Source organism: Rutilus rutilus, assembly GCF_951802725.1.
Source record: "Rutilus rutilus genome assembly, chromosome: 1".
In the NCBI taxonomy this organism is placed as follows: domain Eukaryota; kingdom Metazoa; phylum Chordata; class Actinopteri; order Cypriniformes; family Leuciscidae; genus Rutilus; species Rutilus rutilus.
In genome coordinates this window covers 44,445,853-44,473,248 of record NC_140209.1, presented here as the reverse complement: position 1 = coordinate 44,473,248, position 27,396 = coordinate 44,445,853, and the positions used below count along the sequence as shown (strand labels likewise).

The following is a 27,396-nucleotide window of genomic DNA, read 5'->3' as shown; positions in this document are numbered from 1 at the left end:
TGTGAATGCAGACACGATGGCTGGATTGCGTTCGCATTACACTGAGATCTGGTCACAATGCGTCCTCGACTACCTCCGAACCTGGACACGGATAACATTCCGATCAGAAGCGCGTCTATACTTGTCTTTTCAATGTGTATGTGGACAACATCCGGATACAGGTTGCATGTTAATGCCAAGTGTAAACGCACCCTCATTTATCATTTAACTATCCTCATGTCGTTCCAAACCTGCCCCCCCCCCATCCTTGGAAACTAAGCTCTCATTTGATTGACCTTTGCGCCACAAGTTTTTTAACTATGATTGCCTTTTCTGTGAGCAGCCAAAGACACAATTCTGCTTTCATTCCAGAGGTCCAGATGTTCACTCCACTAGTCGCTTCACCTGTCCACATTGACGTGTATAACATGTTTGTGTTTCCACACACGACACAGTGTGTTAATGTGTTCCATCAGTGTTGTTAGTCCCCTGTTGTGTTTCCCCCAACCCAACACTGTGGTAATCACATGCTGCTGTTCTCCAATCAGAACGGACACACACCCTTCATTCAATCCCAGCAGTGCTTCACTAACACACATGAACACACCCTCACTCACACAAACGATTTTTTTTTTTTTTTAAACACAATTTTTTATGATGATAAACTCACAACTGGGTGGATAATAACGGTCATAGTAACACAAATTGTTATATGCAAATAAAATGAAGCACAAATTACTGGATGACGTAAAAATAACCTAAGAATGGCAATGCCATTAACTTCCGCAATGTGACAAATTAATGTGTAATCAGTGAAAATACATTGATTTTATGGCATTTTTGCGGAGTAATATTATAAGGTTGTGTAGAGGCAGGAAATGTTATTGCATTTTATGAAAGGATACGAAAATCAACTTTTTTTAGAATAATGAATATCTTGGGGTTATTATTCTTTCTTATCAGAATAATTTTTCTGTGTTTGTGTAGGTATGCGTATCCTGGTGAACCTGCTGCTGGACACTCTACCCATGCTGGGAAATGTGCTTCTGCTCTGTTTCTTTGTCTTCTTCATTTTTGGCATCATTGGCGTGCAGCTGTGGGCTGGACTATTAAGAAATCGCTGTTACCCAGAGGAGAACTTCACCCTGTGAGTACCAAAAGAGGAGGGCTGGTGGGCTTAAGGGAGAGAGAGAGAGAGAGAAAGAGAGAGGACTGAATGTACGGTTTCAATGGTGATTTAATTGCGAAAATAGGCACAGAATCCAAACTGTGGGTTTATTTGGATGACAGTTTAGGTTTACAAGGATAAAGAGATTGAATTTATGAGGCCGGATCTTCTAGAAGATGCATTTCAGTGCCTGATCACACCATCATTGGATTGGACTTGTATTTCAAATATCCTTTCTCTCTAAGAAGGGATTCTAGATGTGATCAATAGATAGTTTGGGATCACGTGGACATTGGGGTCCAATAAAAAATTCTTCATTCAATTTCATGTACGTCTATACGTTTTTAAAATGTAAATTAGTCTTTCTCACTTGTATCCTTGTTTTTAACCTTTCCTCTCATCTTTTTGTTTTTACTGTCTACCTGCCACTAAAAATGCAAATGTGGTTCCACCCAGTCGATGGCTCCAGTTGATTAAAACTCAGATTGGCGTCCATATTCATGAGTGGGTGTCTGCCTGAGGTTACCGTGCCAACCGTGGTCTGCCTGCCTCTCGCTGCTGTATGATTGGATTTGAAAGGACTCACAGTGCATGGCAGTGTGCGAGACACCCTGTGCGTTTGTTTGTACGCGTGTGTGTGGGATAAAGAAGCGCATGTCTGAGTTTAAACGTCAGCTTGTCTGATTGTCGTTTATTGTCTTGCAGCGAGTATATTTACGGGCTGGCGCTACACTCAGAGGATGATGAAGTGTTTTGAAAGGAGAGTCTATCATAGTCTCTTGAGGGAACGCCTGATTTTCTTCTGCTTTGTAAAGTCTCTTACAGTCTTTTTAAAATGTACATTCTCCTTCCCTTTTAATGGGGGAAGAATTATTTTAAAGAAATGTTTTTTATGGGGTTTTAAAAGAACATATAGTACACTGTTTTAGTTTAACGTATTATCAGTGGTGGATAAAGTACCTGAAATCCACACTTGAGTAAAAGTATAGATATCTTACCAGAAAATGACTTTGGTAGAAGTTGAAGTCATTGTTTAGAATATTACTTGAGTAAAAAAAAAAAAAAAGTACTTTTTAAAAAATGTAAAGTATGAGATATTTATTGTACTTAAGTATGAAAAGTCATTTTTTTATATTAAACATACTTAAGTATTGAAAGTAAAAGTAAAAGTACAAGTAAATGCAATATGCAAAAGGACCAAAAAATCTTATTAAAAATGGTTCTATACACAGTTTGAGCAGAAGATTGTGTTCAGTTTTAACTCTGTTTTTACATTTAGTTTTCTTTTAATTAAAAAAAACGGCAAAATGTTTATTGTAAGTTTTAAGTAAATAAAAAAAAAAATCTAATTTTAAATTTGAAAATGAACTCTTTAATTTGAATGTGAAGACCTTAATGTGTTATTTGGGGTTGGACGGTGAGTTTTTAAATGCCAATATTTCTATATCTTTGAGTAAGCATAAGAGGCACTTCATCAGGTACAAAGACTCTTTCGTTCCAAGTCTTCCAACGTAAGAAAACATTTCTCGAAAATAGGACCATGGGTGTTCACCTTCATCACAACTGTTGTTTGTCACCGAAGTAGCAGGTGTCGCCACTAGAGGTTGACCGACAGTGGATTTTACTGATAACGATAACTAGGTTATTACTTGATTAAATTACACCACTGTGTATTATATAAGGAATGTCTTTAGCTTTTGCAGACGTTTACTGCAAATGTTAGATAACAAGAACAAGAACTTTTTTATTTGGCTTCAAACATTGCGTAACCATAACAATGTAACTATACCAACAGTGAGCTGCTGGAGCGATTTCCGATTATCGAAACTTACATACCATAATTTATTATTTCAGAGTTTTACATATAAGTATATGTAATCAATATAATAAATTTCAGCCATTTAGCCAACTTTAGACATTTTGTTCAATATATTGCCATTTAGCCATTTTTAACCACATTCCCTCTCAGCAAACCCGAAGAGATGACAGTTGCCAGCATTTGCTAGCAAACTAGTTTGTAAGAAAGAATACTTTGTCAGCTTGCTTTACACCATAATTTATTACATTTTATTACATTTCAATTAGTAATTTATGCTAATTTACCTTCAGAAGTGACACTTTTGTTCTCTTGAAGACATAAAAATCTGTATCATGATATTCGCGAGTCTTAATGTAAATCTACAAATTGCTTTGATAGAAATGAAAGGTGTGATTCCTCATGACACCTATTTCAGTGATATCTGTCATTTAGTTGCTGATAGCATCTTTAAAGTCTCAATGAAACAGAAGTAGGGACAGATCTTCCATATTGAAGTGCATCCGAGTGTAATATTTAATTGAAAAAGAAACACTGTAAGGCGGGAACTTGGTTCTATTATTAATTGATTTTGACATGTGGGCATTGCACTCAAAAATAAATGCGAGCTTGCATTTGTTTTGTGATGTGGTGAGGTATAAGTAGATGGATAATTCTGACATTCGTCACCAAAAGGAAGTGTCATTTTCATCAGAAACATCTAAGTTATAATATTTGGATTAAAAATGAATATCCAAAAAAAATAAAACATGCATGGACGAATCGTTTGCTGAATTCACAATACGATGCTTATCACGATATTTTAAGCCAAAATAAAGAGAGGTTTTTTTTATTTATTTTTTTACTTTTTTATTATTGTTAGAATAATATTATTATTGCATTAAAAAAAATCCCACATTGCATTATAAATATTGTCGTTTAATGTAGTAATGTCACTGAAACTCTGTAAATTTTCTTTTTTTTTCCTCACGCTGTCCTCGCGTTTTCAATGCAGTCGTTTATTGGATCTAGACAAGCCGCATACGCACAGACTCTCCCGGTGCTCACTATGTCCCGCCTCTCACACTATTAATGCACTATACAAATAAGAATAAACCATCTAAAACGCTCTGAATAACCATACTACTAAAGCTGAATGTGATATGGTGATTTATGTGAGTGTCGTTCCAGCGCGTGCGCTTCAGATGATCAATGCAATCAATCACAGTTCTAATCGCTTGAAAGAATGACAAAATGACTATTCCCAAACTGTAAATTGTTAGTTCATACAAAAAATGTAATTCTGCATTTATTCACTCTCATGTTGTTTTCACACGTCACACAAGCATTTGAATGTCCGTGTTTACTACAGTATGCGCGTTGTAAATCTGTTCATCATATAAAGCCATCATGTCTCTTCAGAAGACTTGGATTTGGATTAGAACACTCGATTGGTTATTTTTACGATGCCTTTATGACATTTTTGGGATCTTTTAAGTTTTAGAGGAATGGACTTTAAATGAAGGGACAGAAGTCTCTCGGGTTTCATAAAAAAAAAATTGTATTTGTGTTTGGAAGTTGAACGAAAGTCTTATAGGTTTGAAATGACATGAGGGTGAGTACATGATGACAAAGGCACCAAACATACAATTTAGATTGTTCAAGTCGAACATTGAAAATGACTCAAATGAAAGAAATTCCTTTAAAAAGTCAACCCTCAAAGTCACAATGATCTCCAGGGCTTGATTTATAGTGCATTCCTTAACACCAACCCACCTGTGACGACCCACAAACAGCGTGTCAGTCATTGGTCAATTATCTCCATGTGTGAGAGCAGTCTCATTGGCAGTGGAATGGCATTTTGTGCCACAGTGGGGTGTTAGCGGTGTTCCACGCTGGGCTGTGCGTCTTAGTGTGCTGCCATGCTGTGCCCGAGCACTGGCACTAGCATAAACATCATTCACACTCCAGCACTCCTTGCAGAGCCCTGACAGACCTACTGATTCTCTGTCTCTGTCTTTCTCTCCCAACCCCTCCGGTTGTCGCCATACCACTGAGCTCTTTAAGTAAAGCAGTGCCGCATAGTCTGGCTTGACTATCCTCCTGAAAATGGAGACTGACGTTTATAGGAGAGATCTCAGTGCGTGCCGCACAAAGCCCACGGGGGAATTCATACATCTGTATGATGTTTGATTCATTGGCTCAATTTGCCACATCACAGGCATTGATTAGTTTTGTGAGTTGGAAATGTGCACACGTATATCCTCGCACAAGTGTCACCACGGTGGTCTACCTAGACAAATAGCTTTTTCTGGTGTAGCCTGATATACCATTGCTCATCACTGGTATTGAATAGTTCCGATCTTTTGGCTGCCGTGTTATTGAAGGGCAAAGGAAAAATGTCCTCCACGACAACAGAAACATTCTTGGTTTAATCGAGCTGCGAGTCTGCGGAGGAGTTCCCTTTCGTGGTCACTCCGAGTTACGTCGGATGACGACGAATGGGGTTTCGCTTAGAAAGCCTCTCACCTTCGAGTATACAAAACGAGCCAATGGCAAGAAAATCCCATGGGTCTGCGGAATTTGCATAGCGTAAGTCCGCCCCACGTCGTGGTTATATAAGGAAGTACGCTGGCAACATGCAGATATACGTTTCTTCGCTGAGGAGCCGAGACTGAACTCCGGCGTTCCAGCGGTACAACAGAAGTGGCAGGGAGATGTAATGTCTCTGTTCCCTACTCAGGGAACGAGGGTTACATACGTAACCGAGACGTTCCCTTTTGTGGTCACTCCGAGTTCCAGTGCCCTGCGCAAGTCTTGAGCTCCCTGTCGTGAGACTAGCACAGACGAAGGATTCCTACTTAAAGGTGGTATCAGTGATTTCAGGCCCAAAAATATTTTTATCACATTCATCTAATCTTTCCTAACGATCCGCTAGCTGCCCGCCCCATAAGCATGCCGTCAAAAAACGCGTCTCTGTAGGGAGCCTAGGCTCTGAGATCTGCACACAAAAACAAATGGTTTAGCCAAACACTCAAAACCAAAACAAATAGTGTTCCAACCAATCACCGACAGGGGGAGGGTGTTGTGAGGATTTGTGCTCGTGCACGGCTGCACGCGAAGTCAGAGCTGAAGAAAAAGCTGTCTCAAAACCTCACAACACCCTACAGAGACGCGTTTTTTTGACCGCAGACCCATGGCATTTTCTTGCCATTGGCTCGTTTTGTATACTCGAAGGTGAGAGGCTTTCTAAGCGAAACCCCATTCGTCGTCATCTGACATAACGTCTCCGTTCCCTACTCAGGGAACGAGGGTTACATACGTAACCGAGACGTTCTCCGTCCAAATGGGGAGAATTACACCCTGGGGATAAACCAATCCTTTCTTGGCATCCAATACCTCCAACATGGCTGTCATGGGAGCTGTGTGTGTGTGTGTGTGTGTGTGTGTGCGCGCGCGCATTTAGATTAACTGTCTAGACCACAAAGCAATAGAGGCATTGATTGGTCAGTGTGACTGTGGCTTGCATGTGCTATGCTTATCTGTACTGTGCCAAAAAATGGTGTTGCATGTTGCTGCTAATACATGGATATGTGTGAGAGAAAGAGGATAAAAACAAGCGAGCGAGAGAGGAGGAAAGGGAGGGTAAATAGTCATTGTGACCCTGTTATATGAATGAGAGGGTGAGTGGCTGATGGAAACAGCTATTTCTGGGCAGTAAAACACTGTGATTAAGGGACAGGCTGCCCTCAATGGGTCACTCCCAGAGAAATGGGCTTCACACACATGTACACTACACAAGCTCAGTTGCTCTGTTATAGAGTGAGTCCATACTGGATACTGCGCAGATCTCTTCGGGTCTACTTGGAGAGCTTTCAGCTATCCTGCAAAAAACACTTACATTTTTCTTAGACCAACAAGTGGCAACTCACCAGATGAGATCTATAGATGCACAATGATTCTAGTTCTACAAAAAAAAAAAAATATATATATACATACTGTATATAGAAATTAGTTTTCTTATTGTTTTTTCTCCCCCTTGTTTTAAGCACAAACTTCACAAAATGTGTGTGTGTGTGTGTGTGTGTGTGTGCGCACGCATTAGGGATGTGAACTAATTTCATTAACGTTTAAATGGAAATTTTGCAAACGACTAGTCTAACCCCGTCCCTCGGAGACAGTCTGTAAATGCGATCCATATGAAATATACTATTTAATCTATCAACAGTCAAAGCCCATGCTGAATGTCGCTAAAAACAGGTCAGATACATGAAATGTTGATATAGCAACTGTTCAAGTGTCAAGTAAGTTTCATTCATGATGTTTCTCCTTTAATCCGATGATATAAAATTTCATATCGTATTGTCCCTCATAACCAGTAGTATAGCAAGCCTATAAGTAAGCTTAATTTTTATATTAGTTTGACATGACAAAAAAAAAAAGGCTTTCAAAATACTCATTCACCTTGCTCATCTTCCGAGTGGACATTTCTATCAACCTCTGCGAGTGAAAACAACGCATGCAAAATCTGAGATAAAATTAAATGATTTTGTTTTCCGCTGCAGATATACTTATTTCAAAATAATATATTAATTTTAAGATGTAACATTTATATGACGGTAATTTAAATGTAGCCTTTGTAAAAATATAAAGCAAAACATTAAATGTGCAAAAAAAAAGTGAACGACTAGTATTTCCAAGTCGACTAGCAGCAGCAGTATTGTTTAATCGACTAGTCGGCTAGTCTCGTACATCCCTAGTTTGCATATGTATATATGTATGTTTATATGAATTATTTATATACATATTTAATGCATTTTCATTTTGTGCAGATTTTAACTCTGTATTTCCAAAAACCTTGACTTCTCCTCTCGTCTTGCCCTCAGCACATCTGGCATCACCCTCCCCGCCCCATATTATCGGCCTGAGGAGGATGACGAGCGGCCCTTCATCTGCTCTCTTGCTCAGGATAATGGCATCATGTCCTGCAATGATGTGCCCACTCGGAGAGAGGGCGGACGGGAGTGCTGTCTAGATAAAGAGGACGCGCTGCACCGTCAGGCCCTGGGTCTGAGTGCGGAGCCGCTGGTCAATGGCAGTGCCTCTGCAGTGGGACTCTGTGTGAACTGGAACCAGTACTACACCCGCTGTCATACAGGACACACCAACCCACATAAAGGAGCAATTAGTTTTGACAACATAGGTTATGCATGGATCGTCATATTTCAGGTATGAGACGGAGCCAAATGCCATTTGTTTAAGTTATGCATCTGATTCAGTCTGTTTTGGGTGATCCTATCATATATCAGCAGCACTAAATATAAGTGTAAATGCGATCCGATGCATGTTCAGATGAAGTCAGAACTGCATGTGACCACATTGCATGTGTAGTGTGTTGCAAATGCTAATCTATCCTGATGCGTTTTGGACAAAAGAGAAAGGCCGCCTTCACACTTGTCAATCATCCACTGTTCTAAAACAAAGGTTTGGCAAAATAACTTATATTCTCTTATATCCTTCCTTTTTGCATTTCATGAGAATTGAACAAAATGGCATAAGATATTAAGTGTGATTAAGACTAATCTAATAAAAGATTAAGCTCTTAACACTTCTAACTCTTATATACGTTTTATATATAGATTCTTCCCTCAAAATCTCACCACAAATAGTAGACGCATCTTACTTCATCGTGAACAGCAGTTTGTCTCAACTAACGACTTGTGATGGATCATCCGAGACTAATCTTACCGGTGTATAAAGAGCCTGAATGTGGTCTGATCTGGTCTGTGCAGGTGATCACGCTAGAGGGTTGGGTGGAGATCATGTACTACGTCATGGACGCTCATTCCTTCTACAACTTCATCTACTTCATATTCCTCATCATCGTAAGTTTTTATATGTTGGCATGCATGTGTTCAGAAATGAAGCATGTGTCCTAATTATTAAGAACTTGTAGTCTGTGGTTTTATATGGCATATGTAGTCTGGGAGGACCTGAAGTTTAGTGACCTTTAAACAGGGCCAGAGGGTGAACTGGATGTTTGGTCTCAATGGTAAGAACAAAAAGGTCATGTCTCTCCCCTGGACACAAAAATACAGCTTAACACATTACAACACTGAGCCTTACAACTTACAAAGCCTTCTAATTAGGGATGCCACTGATATTAATATGCTGGCCGATACAGATAAGACAGTGATTATTTTTATGTTAACCGATTAATGGCTGATATTAAAATTCTATACTATTTTGTCTAAATAAATTAAAATAAAACATTATAATACTGCAATCAACCATTTTAAATGTAAATTTAGAGTAAAATTAGGCATCACAACATTAATGTACAGTATTAAAAATGGATATTAATTTGATAAAAATAAAAAATCTAATATCACCCGATAACTACTATGGCACCAATATATTGTGCATCCCTACTACTAATTATTTACTCTTTCTTCCAAAACAATCATCTTTTGAGACTCATATTTAGTGTTTAGAGTGCAATCTGTAAGCTCAAACTTAATACAGTAGTTTTAATGCAAGGCCACGTAATGGGTAATAGATGTTTATGGACAATATCCATTTGATTAGTCCTGCCATATGGTGCGTTGCAGCTGAAGTTTAAAATCTTGAAAAACATCACTACTGTCATTCCTCAGAGATTCATCTGCAAACAGCTCTTATTGACAGACTGAGCTTAACTGAATATGCACGACTCCCATTGATGGCCTGAATGTTTCAAAGATGCAGATATTAGCTAAACAGCACATTTAGGAGTTGACGGAGCTGCACAGATCAATTAGGCAATGAACAACATAGTGAAGAATCAATAGCTGGAAACTAGAAAATTAATTTATCTTTGCTTCTGCTGTATGTTTAACGTTACTGTGTTGGAGCCAGCTCTTGTACCGCGGCGGCCCTCTTTGTTGAATGGGAGGAACAGCAGTGAACGAGACAGCCCTGCAGTGAGATGTGCTTCGGATAATGTCTTCTCCTAAGATTAAAGAAGAGAGCGAGCAGAAAGAAATGCCCTGAGGATAAGAAGGAAAAGGATCTGAGGCTGAAAGACAGCAGGAGACTAAAGGAATAAAAGAGGAAGGGAATGGATTTAGGAATGAGATGTGCAGGTCAGATAGTGGAGAGGCCTGCTGATATTTGTTGTAGCTATTTGTGCTTTTCTTACCTTTCCCATTTCCCGCGTTTAAACGCGTGTTAGACAACTGATGGCACTGCTGGAGATGCCGAAATCCATTTTAGCCCAACAAACGGCAAGTAAATGGAAATGTATGTGTGTGTGTGTGTGTGTGTGTGTGTGTGTGTGTGTGTGTGTGTGTGTGTGTGTGTGTGTGTGTGTGTGTGTGTGTGTGTGTGTGTGTGTGTGTAGCTAATGACAGGGCCTAATCCTGTGTAGGTCAGCAGAGTGAAAGCATTAGCAGTTAATTAGAGCTCATCAGACTAGTGGACCCCTGCTGCCATCACGGCAGTCTCTCACACTTCCTGACAGAGACCCTGCCACCCCGACACATGCACCCTGTGAAGCTGTCATGTGATCTTTCCCAGCATGCACCAGCAGTACCTTGACTGGTGGAATGTGACACTGAGTGAAGTATAAAGAGACTGAGCAGACATCATTTAGACTAGTCATTATTAGTCTTGTGCTGCCTAAAAAACAGGAAGTGACCAAAGGTCCATAGGTGCAGCCTAGTTGACTCTCGCTGTGTCGCTGCGCACTGTCCGAGTAGGTAGCCTACTTCATTTGAATTTACTTTGCGACCGTTAAAAAGTACGCCCTATATAGAATGAATATGGGTAGTATGAATTAAATTTGGACGTACTATATCCGCAATGTTGTTTCTGTCACGTGCAGAGCCGATCCTGGCCTCCCTGGGGCCCTAAGCAAAATTCTGTTAAGGGGCCCTCCTACCTGACCCATGAGCCATGTAAACCATTTGCCATTGCCACACAGTCACACCTGACACCCCAGTGCTCCCACTACAATCCTCCCTCCTTTAACTAGTACTAATGAAAATGTAATTCCTGATATCAGAAATAGACATATTTTATATTAATATCATGAATTCACATTTTAAATAGTACAAATTTAATTATTGATATTAAAAAATGCATCCTGTGAATAAATAAAAGCTAAAATGGCTTGCCACTGTGTTTTAAATTATAAAAGCAATACTTGATACTTGATGGTTATTATTTACTGAGGGGTTTGAAGAGTTTTTGGTTAAATGCCTAAAATAAGGTTTGTGGTTAACACAAGCTCAGTGTATTTCCATGTTTTGTTCTGTTCTATTTTATTCCCAATCATGATTTTATTAAAGCTTTTACATCTCTGGAAAAAGGCAGTTACTAACAAGTGTGGGTACATTAAACATCACACTGAACAGGAAAACACATATACATATTTAAAAAAAAAAAATCATAAACTATGTAGCTGTTAGTTTGTGATGCTTTATGCTCTCTGGCACCCCCTTCATAGCCCGAAACAACAGCCAAATCCATATGTGATCTGCACTGTTTTGAGGGAGTAAGATGTGTCTTTTCACTGTGTGTGTGTGCAGGCTGTCCCTCAGCACTTTTATTTACTTCTTTGACGCCCTGCTCTGTCTGTAACCTGGCAACCACACAGCCAGCAGTCGCTACCTGTAGAGAGAGGGCCATAGTGTGCCGACACAGCCCGCACCCCGCCGATGAACCTCTATTCACTTCCTTTCACTTCTATTGAACATTGGAGCAATTAATTCAGGCTCGGCATCTCTGTGCCCAGTTTTTCCTCTTCAGCTGAACGAATGATCACATATAATTAGAGTAAATGCATTTTCTCTGATTAGAGGCAACAAAATAGTATGTATAATGTAAAATATAATGTTTTTGGCTTGCTGCTTGTGGGTTTCAGTAATGAATATGATTCATAAATATTATTATTATGTTATTTTTTTGCCTAATCTATATAAATCTTTGGGCAAAGTTCTCCTCACATTTTCAAATTAATAGCAAAATACAGAAATTTCTGGCTTTGCTTACTGTTCTTTTTTTGGACAGGAAGTCTTAAGGTCACCCTGCCTGCAGCCAGACCCTTACATTGTAAGAACAATATTAAATGAGAGTATAAATCATCACCTGTCATCTTTCACCCAACTGTAACAGAACTGAAGTATACTCTCTAACCAGCACCCCTTTGACCCCTTTTCTACTTCTGCCTTGTTCCTTCTGTATGTCTGACCCTTTCTTTTCCCTTTCTTACTTTCTGTCTGTCTTTCTAAGCAATGTCAGATTATTTTTTTCTTTGGTTTTAAAATATTGTATAAGTAACTGCACTGATTTGTCTTCAATGTTGTAAAGGCACCATTTGGGACTTAAAGGTGTAAACAAACTCAAATAAGTTAAGTTGTTCATGACTAATCTTCTCTTATTGTGTGCTGTTAATTAAGCATTAGTCATTATATTTTATTTTATTTTGTTTTATTATTATATAGGAGAGCTAGAGCGAATGTCTACATTTTTTGTGAATAATGAGTGAAATTCCTAATTATTCTTCAGACAAAGCTATCACTACCACTTTTATAGTACTTATTTTGTCACCCAGTCCTCATTCTCTTTCATAATATTAAAGACTGGCCTGGGATGCATTTCCCAAAAGCATCGTGAGCTAAGCTGATGGTAGAGAAAATTGGTGGCAATGCTTTTGGGAAACACAGCTGTGGATATTCCTCAAAAATTCAAGACAGAATTCCGCAGAAGAAAAAAAGTCATACTGTACAGGTTTGCAACGACATGAGGGTGAGTAAATGATGACAGAATTTTCATTTTTGGTTAAACTATCCCTTTAAAGAAACAAATATGTTCATAGCATATCAAAGAGAGATGCAGAAGACACATTTTAGTTGTGTGTGTGTGTGTGTGTGTGTGTGTGCGCATTAAACAGTACAGTGGAATTGATGATAGGAGAGGTGACTGCAAGGAAAGAAGGTGTCTATCTGCATAAAACAGAAGTCTGGCTGTTGATTAGGAGCAGTCCAGTCACACATCAGAATCACAAATCAGGACAGCAGATGAGAAGGCAGGATGCATCTGCACAGCTGCCCTACACACACATATGCCCAACTCCTCATTTCTCCACCTTCTCTGTCCTCCTCACAACTCATCCGTCCTCTCTGATCCCTACTTCGCATAAGCTGCAACCAGGCTGTACTTTCATTAAGGCAAGCAAGGTCTGTGTGCATTTGCGTGTTGACAAATGCCAGTGATATGAATGGTGAATGATATAAGAGCAGGCTCTCTCTTCTGATAAGTCTAGAACTGGTTCACCCTCAGTCTTTAAAATGATTGGCTCCCTATTATAATCCGTTTCACGTTGGCAGAGGGATCTAGCCCTTCTCTGCGAGGACTGGGAGATATTTGGAGGTTTTGCTGCTATGAAAGAGCCTGATAATTATAGCATATCAAAGCCAGAGCGGTACAGGCGCACACACAACAAAACAGTCTCTTGTTTGGGCGTCTGCTGACTTCTTCAAACATAGGGTCCGTTTATAGCAGCTCATCTTGACAGCTATGGCCACTGCTAATGCCAAACACTGCAGCACAGGCTGCGTTAGAGATGGGTTTTGGTGTCATGTAGATCTGGATATTTAAAGCAGCTGAGACTTCACATGCAGTGTGAGAGTTATGGTTACAGAATTAAGCTTAAGAATGATCTTTAGGTATTGTAATGACAGCAAAATGCATGTATACTCAAATAAATATACTTAAAAGTTTAGTTCACCCAAAAATGGATATGAACATTGTCGTTTCAAACCCATTTTACTTTTTTTCATAGAACATAAAAGGAGAAATTTTAAAAGAATATCCTGAAGTTTTTCAAGCAATTACACTGAACGTTGCCTGGAGCCTTCAAGCTTCAAAAGGGTTGCAAAAGCACCATAAAAGTATCGTAAAAGTGGTCTATAGGACTTGTGCTCTTTATTCCAAGAGTTCTGAAGTCATACAATAGTTTTGTGCGACAAAGAGACCAAAAAGTTATTCAGTAAAAATCTGCATAAGCAATATTTGAGAGAAGCACTAAAGTCTGTGAATGAATTTGGTTCTTTTGTAAGTCAAATTTGTTGAATCGATTGATCTGGTTTGCACAATTAGTCTGAATGATTTGTTCAAAAATCAGACTGATTCAGTTCTCAGGTTCCAACTCACTTATTGTAACTGCTGCGATCATTGAATCACCGAATTGAATTCAAGATCCAAAAAAAATCTGATTTAAAGTGTAGAGTTGTCAATGAACAACAACAAGCTCTTATATGACCTTCAGAAAAGATTGACCAGTACCAGAAAGTTCTTCAACCCTTTTTCTTTTTTTTATTCACGGAAGAAAAATCTAATCAAGCAGCTTTCTTTTGTTCAACACAACAAAATTGCATGACCAACTTGAACTCATTGTGGCTGGATTTTGGCTGTGAAATTTTTCGGACAATGGTAAATGTGACTGCACCTTTAAGGGTTTAGAACAACGTAAGTGTGTCTGATAATTTTCATTATATTCAGGATATCTCTGTTCTTCCTGTTTCAGATTGGATCTTTCTTCATGATTAATCTGTGCCTGGTGGTCATTGCCACTCAGTTTTCGGAGACCAAACAGCGAGAGCACCAGCTGATGCAAGAGCAACGTGCTCGCTACCTGTCCTCCAGCACGCTGGCTTCGCTCGTTGAGCCCGGAGACTGTTACGAGGAACTCTTCCAGCTGGTCTGCCACATCCTACGCAAGGCCCGCCGTCGCTCAGCTGCTCTTTACTACATGCTCCGTGGCAAAGCCCCTCCTCCTGGTGGAGGGAAGGGGCGTGGCAAAGGAGGTGCAGGATCGACAGGGGGAGGAGCTAATGTGAATGGTGGAGAAAGACATCACTGCCGTTCAGCTCAGAGTGAGTGAGGAGAGAGTTGGAGGCAGAGAAATGCTATGACTAACCGTGTTGGGGAGTAAATAAAAAATGAATAACTAATAATAACTAGCCTGACATTAGGTCAACGGTTTTCAAAATAGTAGCAAGCTTTCATACAAACTGCCCTCTCTCGCTCATTTGTAATGTTAAAAAAGTGATTCATTCTAGTGAAATCAGTCACCATAAACTCTCCTTTTTCGCTCGTATGAGGTGTTGAACAGTTTGATTCAATTTATTTACTCATATATAATGTTGGAAAGTCTGCTGCATTTTAGTGAGTCAGTTCATCCTAAACTGGTTTGTTTAACATGTTGTGCTGGAAAGTCTGCTATTATGGAATGAATCAGACTTTCCAACACACGTATTTGGCTTCAAAAAGTCTGATTCGTTCTAGTGAACTGGTTCATTTTAAACTGTCATCTCTCATTCATACGTAGCGTTGGAAATTCTGATTCATTCTAGTGAACTGATTCATTTGGACGGTTCAAAAGATGGAACAAAAAAGAAATCACTGCATAGCAATTTAATGTAAATCTTTTTTTTTTATATTCATCAAATAATAATTTTAATTTAAAATTCCAAAAAAAAAATTTTTACTTTAGTGCAAATTTTGTAGAATTTTGATGCTATTATTAGCATTAATTCATTCAAAACCCCAATAATTATCTGAAATAATAAATGATATCATCAGAGAGTTATTTGTCATTTGGTTCAGTGTATTTAGCCACTTGCACGAGTTTGAAGCCTGGCCAAGTTTCAAATTAGCTTCCTTGATACTCCAAACCTAATAGCAAGTTATTTACATACATTTCTACATTTAGCAGACGCTTTTTTTCCAAAGCGACTTACAGAGAAGAACAAAGCATTCATCAGAGAGCCAACAATTTTTGTAGTACACAATGCCAGGTTTATTTGACATCTAGATTAGGAAACCAGCTAGAGAAGAGGACACTTTTTTTGTGTGTGTGTGTGTGTGTGTGTGTGTGTGTGTGTGTGTGTGTGTGTGTGTGTGTGTGTGTGTGTGTGTGTGTGTGCGTGTGCGTGCGTGCCTTAGCGCATTGGTTTAAGAGTGTGAGGTCATTAAGTGCTTGCGGAAGAGGTGCCTCTTCAGCTGCTTTTATAATAAAGTAATAAAAGCAAAGAGCAAGTTGCAATAAAAAAAAAAAAATCCATGCATGTCTTTGCTTTAATGGCCCAATGATATTTCAATCCAAAGCAGTATCATGGCAGTTATCCAAGAAACTGACGGGCAACATTTTTATTGTGTTATATGAAAATGTCAAACAAATTTTTGGGGGGAATTTTTCTTCTGTCTTATAGCGCCTCACTGTATTCACGAAACCAAGTTGGACCACAGCTCCCAAACTCTAGAGAACGCCATCTCCCTCTCCATCACCCCAAACCCACAGGAGTGTCCACAGTGTGCTGCAGCTCTGTCACTCAAGGAGGGGGAGGGGTCGACGGGGCATTCGGCCAATGGGGAGGAAGAGGAGAGTGCGCTGAAGGAGACCGACAGGGATGACAACCACTTGGAAGAGAGGGGGGACGAGGATTCCGAGGACACGTTGAAGAATGAACGCACCTGTTTCGGGAAATGTAAAGACGTCTGGGATGAAATAAGAGTGAAGCTTTGGGGTATCGTTGAAAGCAAGTACTTCAACAGAGGGATTATGATCGCCATCCTCATCAATACAATCAGCATGGGCATCGAGCACCATAACCAGGTAATTTCACCCGCAGTGCACCCAGTCTAAAGAAGTGTTCAACCTCATCATGTCACACATTACTGTAATAGCCGGCTCTTTCTGCGGTGCTGATAGAGTCTTCACAGGGCCTGCCATTCAAAGTAATGAGAGCGTGTGGAACGGCCTTTGGAGTCTTGTTGGATCTTTTTCTTGCCTTGAAAGTGCAGTTAATTATCTTTGGAAGACGTAGAAAGCTACTACTACTCATGCACACTTTCTTGCTCTCTCTATCTCTCTCCTCCACCCCCTCATGTCTTTGCTGCCTTGCCTGCAGTGGGGCCTGTTTTCTCATCTCTGTGGGCTCTAAAAATATCAACAAGCGGGAAAAGACGGATATATAGAGAGAAAATGAGATAGTCACAATTGGCTTCTATTATGCAGCATTTTTAACACGTGAAGCATCATGTAAATGCAGCCCACGCAGGCAAGACAGAGAAGCCCCTGTGTGCACGTTCACATATAAACACAGCATCTGTTCAACAGGTCTTTCCTCATGAGTCTGTGTTCCAGTCGACCTGATATGGTTAAACAGATCACGTGTGGTGACATCATCTGCTGTGACTCATTATGTTTTAACCTGGCTCTCAAAAAGGATGGTTAAGATCACAATATTTACATGTGTGTGGGCAGCATGTGTGTGTTTGTGCTCACGCACAACAGTCGATTGAATGACTGTCGACGCTCATGGTCTGCACAATCAAATGCATTCAAAGATTCCTGTAGCTCAAACAGTTGAGCATGGCAACACCAAGGTTTGATTCCCAGTGAATGCATCGACTGAAAAGATGTAGGCTATAGCTTGAATGCAGTGGAAGTTGCTCGGGATAACAGTGTGTGCTAAATGAGTAAATGTAAAAATAAAGGTGCTGTAAGCAATGCTACCAGATGAGTCTGCTGCAACGGTGTTTGATTAGCAGCTGTTTCAATCCATTCTGTATGGGAGCTGAGTGCCAGGATTGTACAAGGATTGTGGGATCATCTGAGCAACCAGTGAGAGCATGAATAAAACTGCAAAATACTCAAACTTATGCAATTTCAAAGCTGAAAATGCTGATTTATTAAAATGTTGTATATCATTGTATTTAACTAATATTTCAAATGCAGTTTGCATGCTTGAATTGTGGATCGACTGTGGATTAAATGGATTAAATAGTTCTCCCAAAAATGAAAATTCTTTCATCATTTACTCGCCCTCATGCCTTTACAAACCTGTATGACTTACTTACTTCTGTGGAACACAAAAGAAAATATTTTAAAGAATGTTGATAACCAGACAGTTTGGGTTACTATTGACTTCTATTGTATGGACAAACAAAAAAAAGAGAGAACTTTCTCAAAATATCTGCTTTTATGTTATGCAGAAGAAAGAATCTTAGTTTAGAACAACATGAGGGTGAGTAAATGATGACAGAATTTGCATTTTTGAGTTGGTTTTATTCATCTTTAAAATATACTCAATACTTCAGCTTAACCACAAGGAGCGGAATTCTGAGATTTCATCGTAGGAAGTTACACGAAGGAACACTTTTGTTGCCTCTTCCTGAAATTGAGGATGCATTTAACATTTTAAGTATCTTAGCTGTTAAAGCTGCATTCAGTAACTTCGGGATTTCTTCGCTGTATTCTCGCTTTTTGCTCGAAGGTTTCTCTCTAGAGCTCCCCCCACAGCTTCGGAATAGATAATTGACAACACTGTTGTAAAAACTCGTTGGCGATTCTCAGACACCAGAGGCTAGCAGATCAACGACATCAAAGCAGATGGGACATTCTTTAAAACGTCTTCTTCATTCGGGTTCGAACAGCGTGAGGGAGCGCAATAATGACAGCATTTAGCAGATTTCTTTTGGCCGTAAAGCAATTGTTTACATCGCGAGACCTGATATCACGCGAGACTTCCTGACGCGGCGGCCGGCGGCCCCAAAGTTGCAAGTGCGTATTTTCCGCTCACGGGCACCAGGGGGGTGCGAAACGACCACCATTCAACCCGAAATAAGTAATATAACCATTCCAATGACTCCGAAGCTGTTCAGTTAAGGTAAAAAAGTTACTTAGTTCACCTTTAATAAAGTACGTTCTATAAAATGTCCATAGGTGTGGTATCTTGGTCAAAGTAGCAAGTAATCCGGGTATTTTTTGCCAACTGTTTAATGAATACTGCATATTCGGACATAACACTTAATTGAAATAATGTCTTTCACATATTATATAGCAGGGGAGTCCCCAAATTTGGATATAGAGATTAGTCATTAAACTAACACCCCGGTCTCCAAAATCCCACCTTCCGAAGTAATGTCAGCAAACACTCAAAATGACTGACAGCCAGCAAACACCTAAAAGTTCACTGATTGGTCGGAAAAAAGTGTCTAAGATCTTAAAAATAAAGTTTCTTTATTGCCATTAATGGCTCCATGTACAGTAGACCATTTAACATTAATGGAACCTTTCCATTTCACAAAAGGTTCTTTTTATAGTGAAAAGGGTACTTTATATTTAGATTTTAAAAAATTCACACTAAGAAAAAGATTCTTCTATTGCGTACCTATAAAAGCCCTCTTTTGGAATGTTTATTTTTAAGAGTATGATGTCTCAAGATATACTGATCTTTCCATTTATGGTGACAATTTATTCATGGTTTACAAAAAAAATCACTTAACTGCTCTTTTAAGTAGTGTGCTATACTATCTAAATAGCTTAGATAATGAGACAATCTGCTGATGGATTGATTAGAGAAGTTTACCGTACAGCTTGAGGAAGGGGAGAGGGGAGAAGCTATGGGTGTATTTTACCGTATTGTTTTGCCGTTATTACTCCTGATTGCTGTGTCAATATTCAATTTCTCTAAATGGCATCTCCCTGGAGCTGCCTGTGGTTTGGTTTTCATTCGTCCTTCAGTTGTGTTTTCTCTGCCTTAACTCGTCAATGGAAAGATATTGATCAATAAAAGAATGGAGGAAAAAGGAACAAAAGGGACATCGAAGGAAGTGTTTTCGAATCAGAAGTTGCTCTCGCTCCCCTGGAATTCGGTCGCCCTCTCGCTCGTGCACATGAACATACACTGAGATAAGGTGTAATGGATTTATGTGATGTCAGATTACACAGCGTGGATTGAAGCAGATCGGGGTGGTCTGTTGATCCCTTTCTAAGCGCAGTAGATCTTACACTAGTCTCAGTATTCGACAGACCACCCACAATCTGTTCACTGACTGTCTGATGCTTGGAGCTACAAACTGAATGGCTGGCTTTACACAATGTACATGAGCACACAGTCTGTCTGGAAACAAAGCTTAGGTTTAGGTTGGGTTAAGAGGATAGTGTGTATATTACTGTAGTAGTAATACTACACCACAGCCATAAAATTTAGAATGTTACCAAATATTTATATTTCAAATGGTAATGCATCAAAGAATCCTGAAAAAAAAAAGAGTATCATGAATTTCACAAATATATAAAGCAGCACTGTATTAAGCATCTGTTTTTAACGCTAATAATAATAGTTGTTTCTTGAGCAGCAAATCGGCATAGAATGATTTCTGAAGGATCATTTGACACTGAAAATAGAAAATTGCAATATTTACTGTTTTACTGTATTTTTGATCAAATACATTCAGCCTTGGTGTGCAAAAGAAACTTTTTCAAAAACGTAACGAAACATGATCGTTTTTTCATGTCAATAAGTTTCCTCCTGTGTAAGTGGGTGGATCTTGGCTAGAATAAGCCGTAGACATGCAGTACGTATAATGCACATACAGTTTTAGTGTACTCGCATCACCCCATATCTTTTCCTGACTGATGTTCCGCAAGGAATTGTTCAGGTTTAAACTGTTTTCTCTGACCTTTGTATCATATGAGAGGTCACAGCCTCACTGAAGAACTTATGCCTGCTGTCATGAACTGATCTTGTCCATGCAACAATGCACACCCTCTCTTGAACAGCACTGTAGTGATCTGAAATGACCTCTCCACATTTACCTCTCCTTTTATCCATCCCAACCCCTCTCTCTCTCTCTCTCTCTCTCTCTCTCTCTCTGTCTACAGCCTGATGAACTGACTGATGTCCTGGAGATTTGTAACATAGTGTTTACCAGTATGTTCACCCTGGAGATGATTCTCAAGCTCACTGCATTTGGCTTCTTTTCATATCTGAGAAATCCCTATAACATCTTTGATGGCATTATTGTGATCATCAGGTAAATGGATTTACTTTTATAGTTTGTCGAATGTCTGAAAAAAAATCACATTGTTGGTGTTATGCATTTTTTTTATTGTAATAATTGGTGATATTTTAAATCATATTTTTTTAATCAAAATAATGATGCTGTTATATGGGTGTTTTTTCAAATGTGGTAATTTTTTTTAAGCAAATAAACTCACACGCTCACTTAATTTGTGAACTATCAATGTCAAAATGTGTATACAGTTACAGGAGATTTTCTCCCCCTCAAAGTAATTAAATACTTCTCAAAACGATGTAGCATTCAATGGTGGAAATTATTTTTATTAAATGGCTGATTCCTTTGTTTTGTTAAGGCTTATTTCAAAGCTAGCATTTTATGTATCATTTTCGCACACTTTTTGCATATTATTTGGACAAAATAAGAGTTTGGCTGACAATAACTCAAATAAAATTGTGATATTAACCTAGTTTTTTTCTTTTTCTTTGCACGTTTCATCTCAAACATAATTACTGACACTATTGTCTTCTTGGTAACCAAGTACACTTTAGCAAAAACTTTTTTCAGAGGAAAACATTTTGGTATTGTTAAAATTAAAATGCAATAGAAAGATAGAATAGAAAAAATTATCGTCATAGTTTTAAACTTAAAATACGAAAATCCATCATAAAATATTATTACAATATTATATTATTATATTAAGATTGAAAGTATATGATGATCACAGTATATGATGATGATGACTAATGATCACAAATCATGAAGACAAAAGATTTCCCCATGCAGATTTCTCAACGAATTCACTGCGTTGACCAACAGAAAGCTGCTTGGTTTGAAAGTAACTAAAGTGTGAGCTGTGCTTCATATCACTACATTACTAACAATAGACAATTGACAAAATTTCACAAAAGTGCCTGAAGTTAAAGAAACACCCTTTTATACAATTGAATCAATGCTTTTTTGTGTATGTGTGTATAGTGTATGCGAGATCGTTGGACAGTCTGACGGGGGTCTGTCCGTCCTGAGGACTTTCAGACTGTTAAGGGTCATAAAGCTGGTGCGGTTCATGCCAGCTCTGCGCAGACAGCTGGTGGTCCTGATGAAGACCATGGACAATGTGGCCACCTTCTGCATGTTACTTATGCTCTTTATTTTCATATTCAGGTGGGTTGGGCTTCGCAATTGCATTCCAGTGGGTCTCGTATGCAATTATTAGTGAATGAAACCCAATGGGCCCTATTTTAACGATCTGAAACGCAAGTATCAAGCGCGAAACGCAAGTAACTTTGTGGGCGGGTCTCGGCGCTGTTGCTATTATACTGGCGGGATAAATGACTCTTGCGCCCGACGCAAATCTAAAATGGGTTGGTCTGAAGTAGCTTCATTATTCATAGGTGTGGTTTGGGCGTAACGTGAAATAAACCAATCAGAGCGTCATCTCACATTCCCTTTAAGAGCAGGCACGCTTGTTCTAAAGCGGATTCCTATTATAACGGCGGATTTGCCAGGTGCACGGCAGGAGCGTTCACAGCCGAGGAGACCGACGTTCTCGTCAGGTCCGTAAAACACAGAGAAGTGACGTTGGGGATGGAGAAACAGATGCTTCTGTGTAGATGAGAGAATCGAAGTATATGCACGTTGTGCACACGCTACATTGATTATGGCCAAGCATGCGCCCTTAAAATAGCATATAATAACATGCGTAACGCGCCACTGACTTTAAACTAGTTTTTTTCGGTCAGTGGCGGAATTGTTTTCTAAACCTGCAAAATAGCATGAGGGAACGTTTGCGCCGGAACACGCCTCCTCTTTGCGCTGAACCGCCCCCGGGAGCGCAAGTGTATTTCTTAGTTAACCGACGTGCGTCTGTGGAGGGAAAAGTCCGCTGTGCGCGGGTGCAAAATAGGAATGATACATGCGTCGGTGTACAAAGTCAATTGCGCTGGGTGCAAGATAGGGCCCAATGTGTTTCATATCTGTGTGCTTACTCATAGTCTCTGTCCGTATCCGAGCTCACACTTGTTTGTAATAAACGCTACACACTTTATCACACAAAGCAGCCTGGGTTTATAAAATCCCACACCTGACAGCAGCCCCCTCCTCGCAGCTGGATCACGCCCGGGCTCTGCATGGCTGCTCAGAGCACACCTTAGCTTCAGCTGCGAGTGACAGGCCCATAAGGATCAGAGTGAGATTGATGGAGAGCAGAACAATAACACTCAGGCCCCTGGTGCCCACTGACTCACCCGCCTCTCCCCTGCAGCGCTGCAATTCCAGCAGAGTGCACTGAGACAGATGGAGGCTACTGCAGGATTGAGTGCATAAACCAATCCTGCCGATCCGTCTTTCCCACTCACGTTTAGCTTTCAGCGCCCCCAACCCCCTCCCCCCACCAAGCATCTCAATTTATAAGCCCTCATCTGAAAACGATGCCCTGAATTATGTCTCTTAAATGGATAGTTGTCCCCAGCCTGCGGGTACAGTCAACAGGCTTTAGTAACTGTAAGCAGATGCCTCGGATGACGTGTCTTTGGAGGAAATGGAGAGAATGAATCAGCATTACAGACTGGAAGCTATAGTTGTGCCAATTATTAATTGGCTTCACCATTGCTCTGCCGCATAGAGAACTGTTTTACACAAATTAAGTTTGTCTTTCAATAGGTGTTTTGAATGGAGTTTTGTGGGATGTTGTGGTTAAAGTAATGCATTATCATTTTGTTTTACTTTTTAGGAAAAGCAACATTAAGTTTCTTTCCTCAAAAGTGGGATTCATTCACTTTTTCACTCACTCATTCATTCCCTCTATCACTCACTCGCTCATGCATTCACTCACTCATTCATTCATTCATTCATTCATTCACTTTCAGAAACATATATAATACTAAAACAAAATTCAGCCAAACAACATGTTTTTTTTTTTCAGCCTGTTTAAAATCTGATTTAAACATCTTTTTTATATTATTTTATATTTGCATATTTCATACAAGCACTTTATATTTCATATATATGCATTCTGTAACACTTTATTTTACAGTGCCTCTGTTACACATCTTACATGTACTTACTATAAAAATAACAGTAAATTATGCATAATTACAAGCAACTAACTCTAAACCAAACCCTAACCATAACCCTAATTATGTAGTGAGTACATGTAGTTAATTAATATGGCAGAGTACTTAAATGTATAATTACACTGTAACAAGGACACCTTAAAAATAAAGTGTAACCAGACATTCGTAATGTCTTAAGTTGTGCATTAACAACCAGGCTGGAGCCAGTTGTCAAGACAACAGCAAAGTTTATTTCGACCATACCTGCGAGTACCATGGCAGAGCAAATCCACCGCAGCTCTAAGGAAGCACCTGTGTTGTTATAATTTACTAAAACTATAAATATAATAAAAATAAAATAAATGTCTGCTGAGATAAAAATGTAAAAAACTTTTATTTCAGCTTATTGATAAGGAAACATTTAGTTTAACTTCATTTACTAAAATAACTCAAACTTAAACTGAAATAAAAATGTATGGAAGCTATATTGACACATAAACAAATGAATAAAATGACAAAAAAACACAAATATATTACTAAAATATATAATAGCATGTGATTCCAAAATAACACTGGGTAGCACCAGTAGTTTGTCCACTATTCTGATTTATTTTTGCTTATCAGCATTATTTTTAAATTGTAAATGTTTTAAAAGCACTTTTTTTAATTGAAAAGAAACCGTTGCTGTACGTCAAAAGCATGACACGCATGTCTAGAACAACGGTCAGCAACCTATGGCACGCGGAGGGATGATTCCAGATGCAAATGAATTGTCGGATTTGTGCGCATGTTAAAATCTCACACTTTAATAGTATTTATAGTGCCTAACTTAACAAAACAGACTGTGTGAATATGAGGAATGATTACCTTAAAATGCATGTCCTAATGCAAGTCCAAAGGACTTTATTTAAATTAAATACATGCACTTCTTTAGCTATTGTCACATGGCAGTGATTATCCCTCCTTGTGCCAATGCTGGCACGCATGCCATAGGTTGCCGACCCCCTCTCCAGATCTACAAAACTCACACATACTACAATACTTACACGCCTTACATGAATGAGAGGTCGTCAGTTATAACTCGGATATTATGGTTTCAGTTTAAGAAATAACACATTATTTGACTTATTCCTTTAAAAATAAAATGTGAAGTGGTCTATCACTTGTAACACATTACCACCAACACTGCATGCATATGTTTGTAGTATCACCTCTGTCTCATTTATCTCCTGGTGTGTGTTGCATTCTGAATTCTGTGATCCGTCTCTCCAACGTGACTGATCTCATCTTTGGCTGCTGTCCAACAAGGACATATGTCTCCTCACATAGCACTGATATCATTTTTATAGGCCCCTCACCTCTGACAGGCTCATTTATCTCACATCCTGTTGATCGGAAACATACGGTATCAGAATATCCAAACGTGAGATTAACATTCAAAGCTTGTTTGTCTGTTTGTTTCTGCAGTATTCTGGGAATGCACATATTCGGCTGTAAGTTCAGCCTGAAGACAGAGGCTGGGGACACGGTTCCTGACCGAAAAAACTTCGACTCCCTGCTTTGGGCTATTGTCACGGTGTTTCAGGTGCGTAGCGCTCTCAAAACTCATCTTACTTATGAAAGCACTGCTGCAGGTGATGGGGAACACAGGGCAACTGGGAGCTGGGTGAAAACACAATTTAATCACACACATCTGGGTATTCTCTGCAGAGTTGAAATGTTTTTAGACTATAACATGCTATTACAAAAAAAAACAAAAAAAACATATATTTATTTATTTTTGTCATATATAATAATTTAGTTAACCAATTTTCTCCCAAGTTTAATCTAAAGTTAAACAGTATTTGATAACATTTGTGTGTGTGTGTCTGCAGATCCTAACTCAAGAGGACTGGAACATGGTTTTGTATAATGGCATGGCCTCTACCTCCCCCCTGGCAGCCCTGTATTTTGTCGCGCTCATGACTTTTGGGAACTACGTTCTGTTCAATCTGCTTGTGGCCATCTTAGTTGAAGGATTTCAGGCTGAGGTAAGGTACTCACCTTAGGGCATCTGGGTAATTGAGTGTTTTGGTTGATGCACAAAGCAATCGCAGATGTAACAGGTCCAATACCTTTCAGGGTTAGTTGCTGAATATGAAAATTTCAGGCCCAATGAGGTTATTTGAATACGTTCTCCTGAAAAGCATCTGGTGGCTGTGATGCTTTCCTTAACAAGGGCAAATCTGTGCAGGTGTTTAGCAACAAAAAGACAGCAAGAACATGCCGTGGCTCTAATATCTTACCGCTGTCCTAGGGCATTTTTCCAAAGGCTATTGTTGTTCTTGCCGGTGAATATTTTCAATGTGCATGCTTGTATAAATAGGGTTTCATGGGCAAGTATCCAGTCTGCAGGAGTAGGTTATCTCTCCAGGGAGCTTGTAGAATTGCGCCTCCAGGTTATGGTCTAGATCTGAAGCACAATGTGAGGGTGAATGGGGAACTAGAGCAAATGCGACTGACTTTCAGAGGGAGGGCAACGTGATGACATGTGTATTATAAAATGCTCATGGCTGTTTAGTTATTTTACAAGAGAAATTCTGTCCCTCACACTCGTCTTTTATTTGTCTATGGTTCACACAGCACTAGAATACCATTGTTAACCCTATTTTGCAGTGGAAAGTATGGTTATGTGAAAACCATGTTTTATAACCAACCTCACTTTAAAAGTCAAATCTGTGCTGTATGAATGGACTTGATCAGTATTTGCTTCATAACTCAACCTTACTTTTTTCTTTTGTCGTTTTGACCTTTTTTTTCTGTCTGAAACAGGGCGATGCTAACCGTTCCTACTCGGATGATGACAGATCCTCTTGTAACTTAGAGGAAACAGAGAAAAAGGACTCGCTCCAGCTGTCAGGTACTGAGCTGTGGAATAATTGAAGAAGTGTTATTAATGCACAGCTGTGTTTTCCTGTGTGTTTCTGAACCTTCTGGGAAATACTGTGGTTTTTCATTTTGGTTAATTCTGAGCAGAAACAGTATTTTGAGGTTCAGAACTCCTTTCCAAATTATCTAAATGATAGGTTAATAACAGTCTTTTACAATTCTGGTACACTGCGCTGTGGTCAGTTACATGTTAAATTAATATTCATACATTAAGCCACAGGTGTTTTGAATTTCAATGTTTTGAATTGGTTTTTCAAAGGTTTGTGGTCAGTAAGATTTTTTTAATAATAATTAATTAAAGCTGCAGTCCATAACTTTTGGCGCTCAAGTGGTTAATAAACAGAACTGCATGCGTGTTGCGGAAGAACATTGTAGCTGGAATTACTTCTACTCTGTTAATGTCTATGACGAGTCACGCAGGTACTGGGCAACTCCGCAGTGGTACGACCCATACCAGCCTAAATTAGTTCAAATATAAACTCTTATTATAGGTGTACTGTGGTGATTCAGGATAATACAAAAACACCGTTAGGAAAATGGATTCATGATCCATTCATGTACTCGCTTATTATATAAATTTTGTCAATTTTGAACACAAAAAAGTTACAGACCGCAGCTTT

General features: G+C 39.2%; 1 protein-coding gene across 4 annotated transcripts in view; it reads left to right on the top strand.

Annotated features, from left to right (window-relative positions):
* The window catches only part of cacna1ia (calcium voltage-gated channel subunit alpha1 Ia), a gene marked incomplete at its 5' end in the record, with an annotated part of 120,339 nt that overhangs the window by 22,566 nt on the left and 70,377 nt on the right, over positions 1-27,396 (top strand). For all 4 annotated transcript variants that reach the window (XM_084399165.1, XM_084399164.1, XM_084399162.1 and 1 more), the window contains 10 exons: positions 967-1,126; positions 7,829-8,171; positions 8,735-8,827; positions 14,512-14,860; positions 16,199-16,602; positions 20,659-20,810; positions 21,774-21,959; positions 25,316-25,433; positions 25,723-25,878; positions 26,660-26,747. In XM_084399165.1, coding sequence (XP_084255291.1) covers positions 967-1,126; positions 7,829-8,171; positions 8,735-8,827; positions 14,512-14,860; positions 16,199-16,602; positions 20,659-20,810; positions 21,774-21,959; positions 25,316-25,433; positions 25,723-25,878; positions 26,660-26,747 — 2,049 coding nt within the window. The remainder of the gene's footprint in view (positions 1-966; positions 1,127-7,828; positions 8,172-8,734; positions 8,828-14,511; positions 14,861-16,198; positions 16,603-20,658; positions 20,811-21,773; positions 21,960-25,315; positions 25,434-25,722; positions 25,879-26,659; positions 26,748-27,396) is intronic.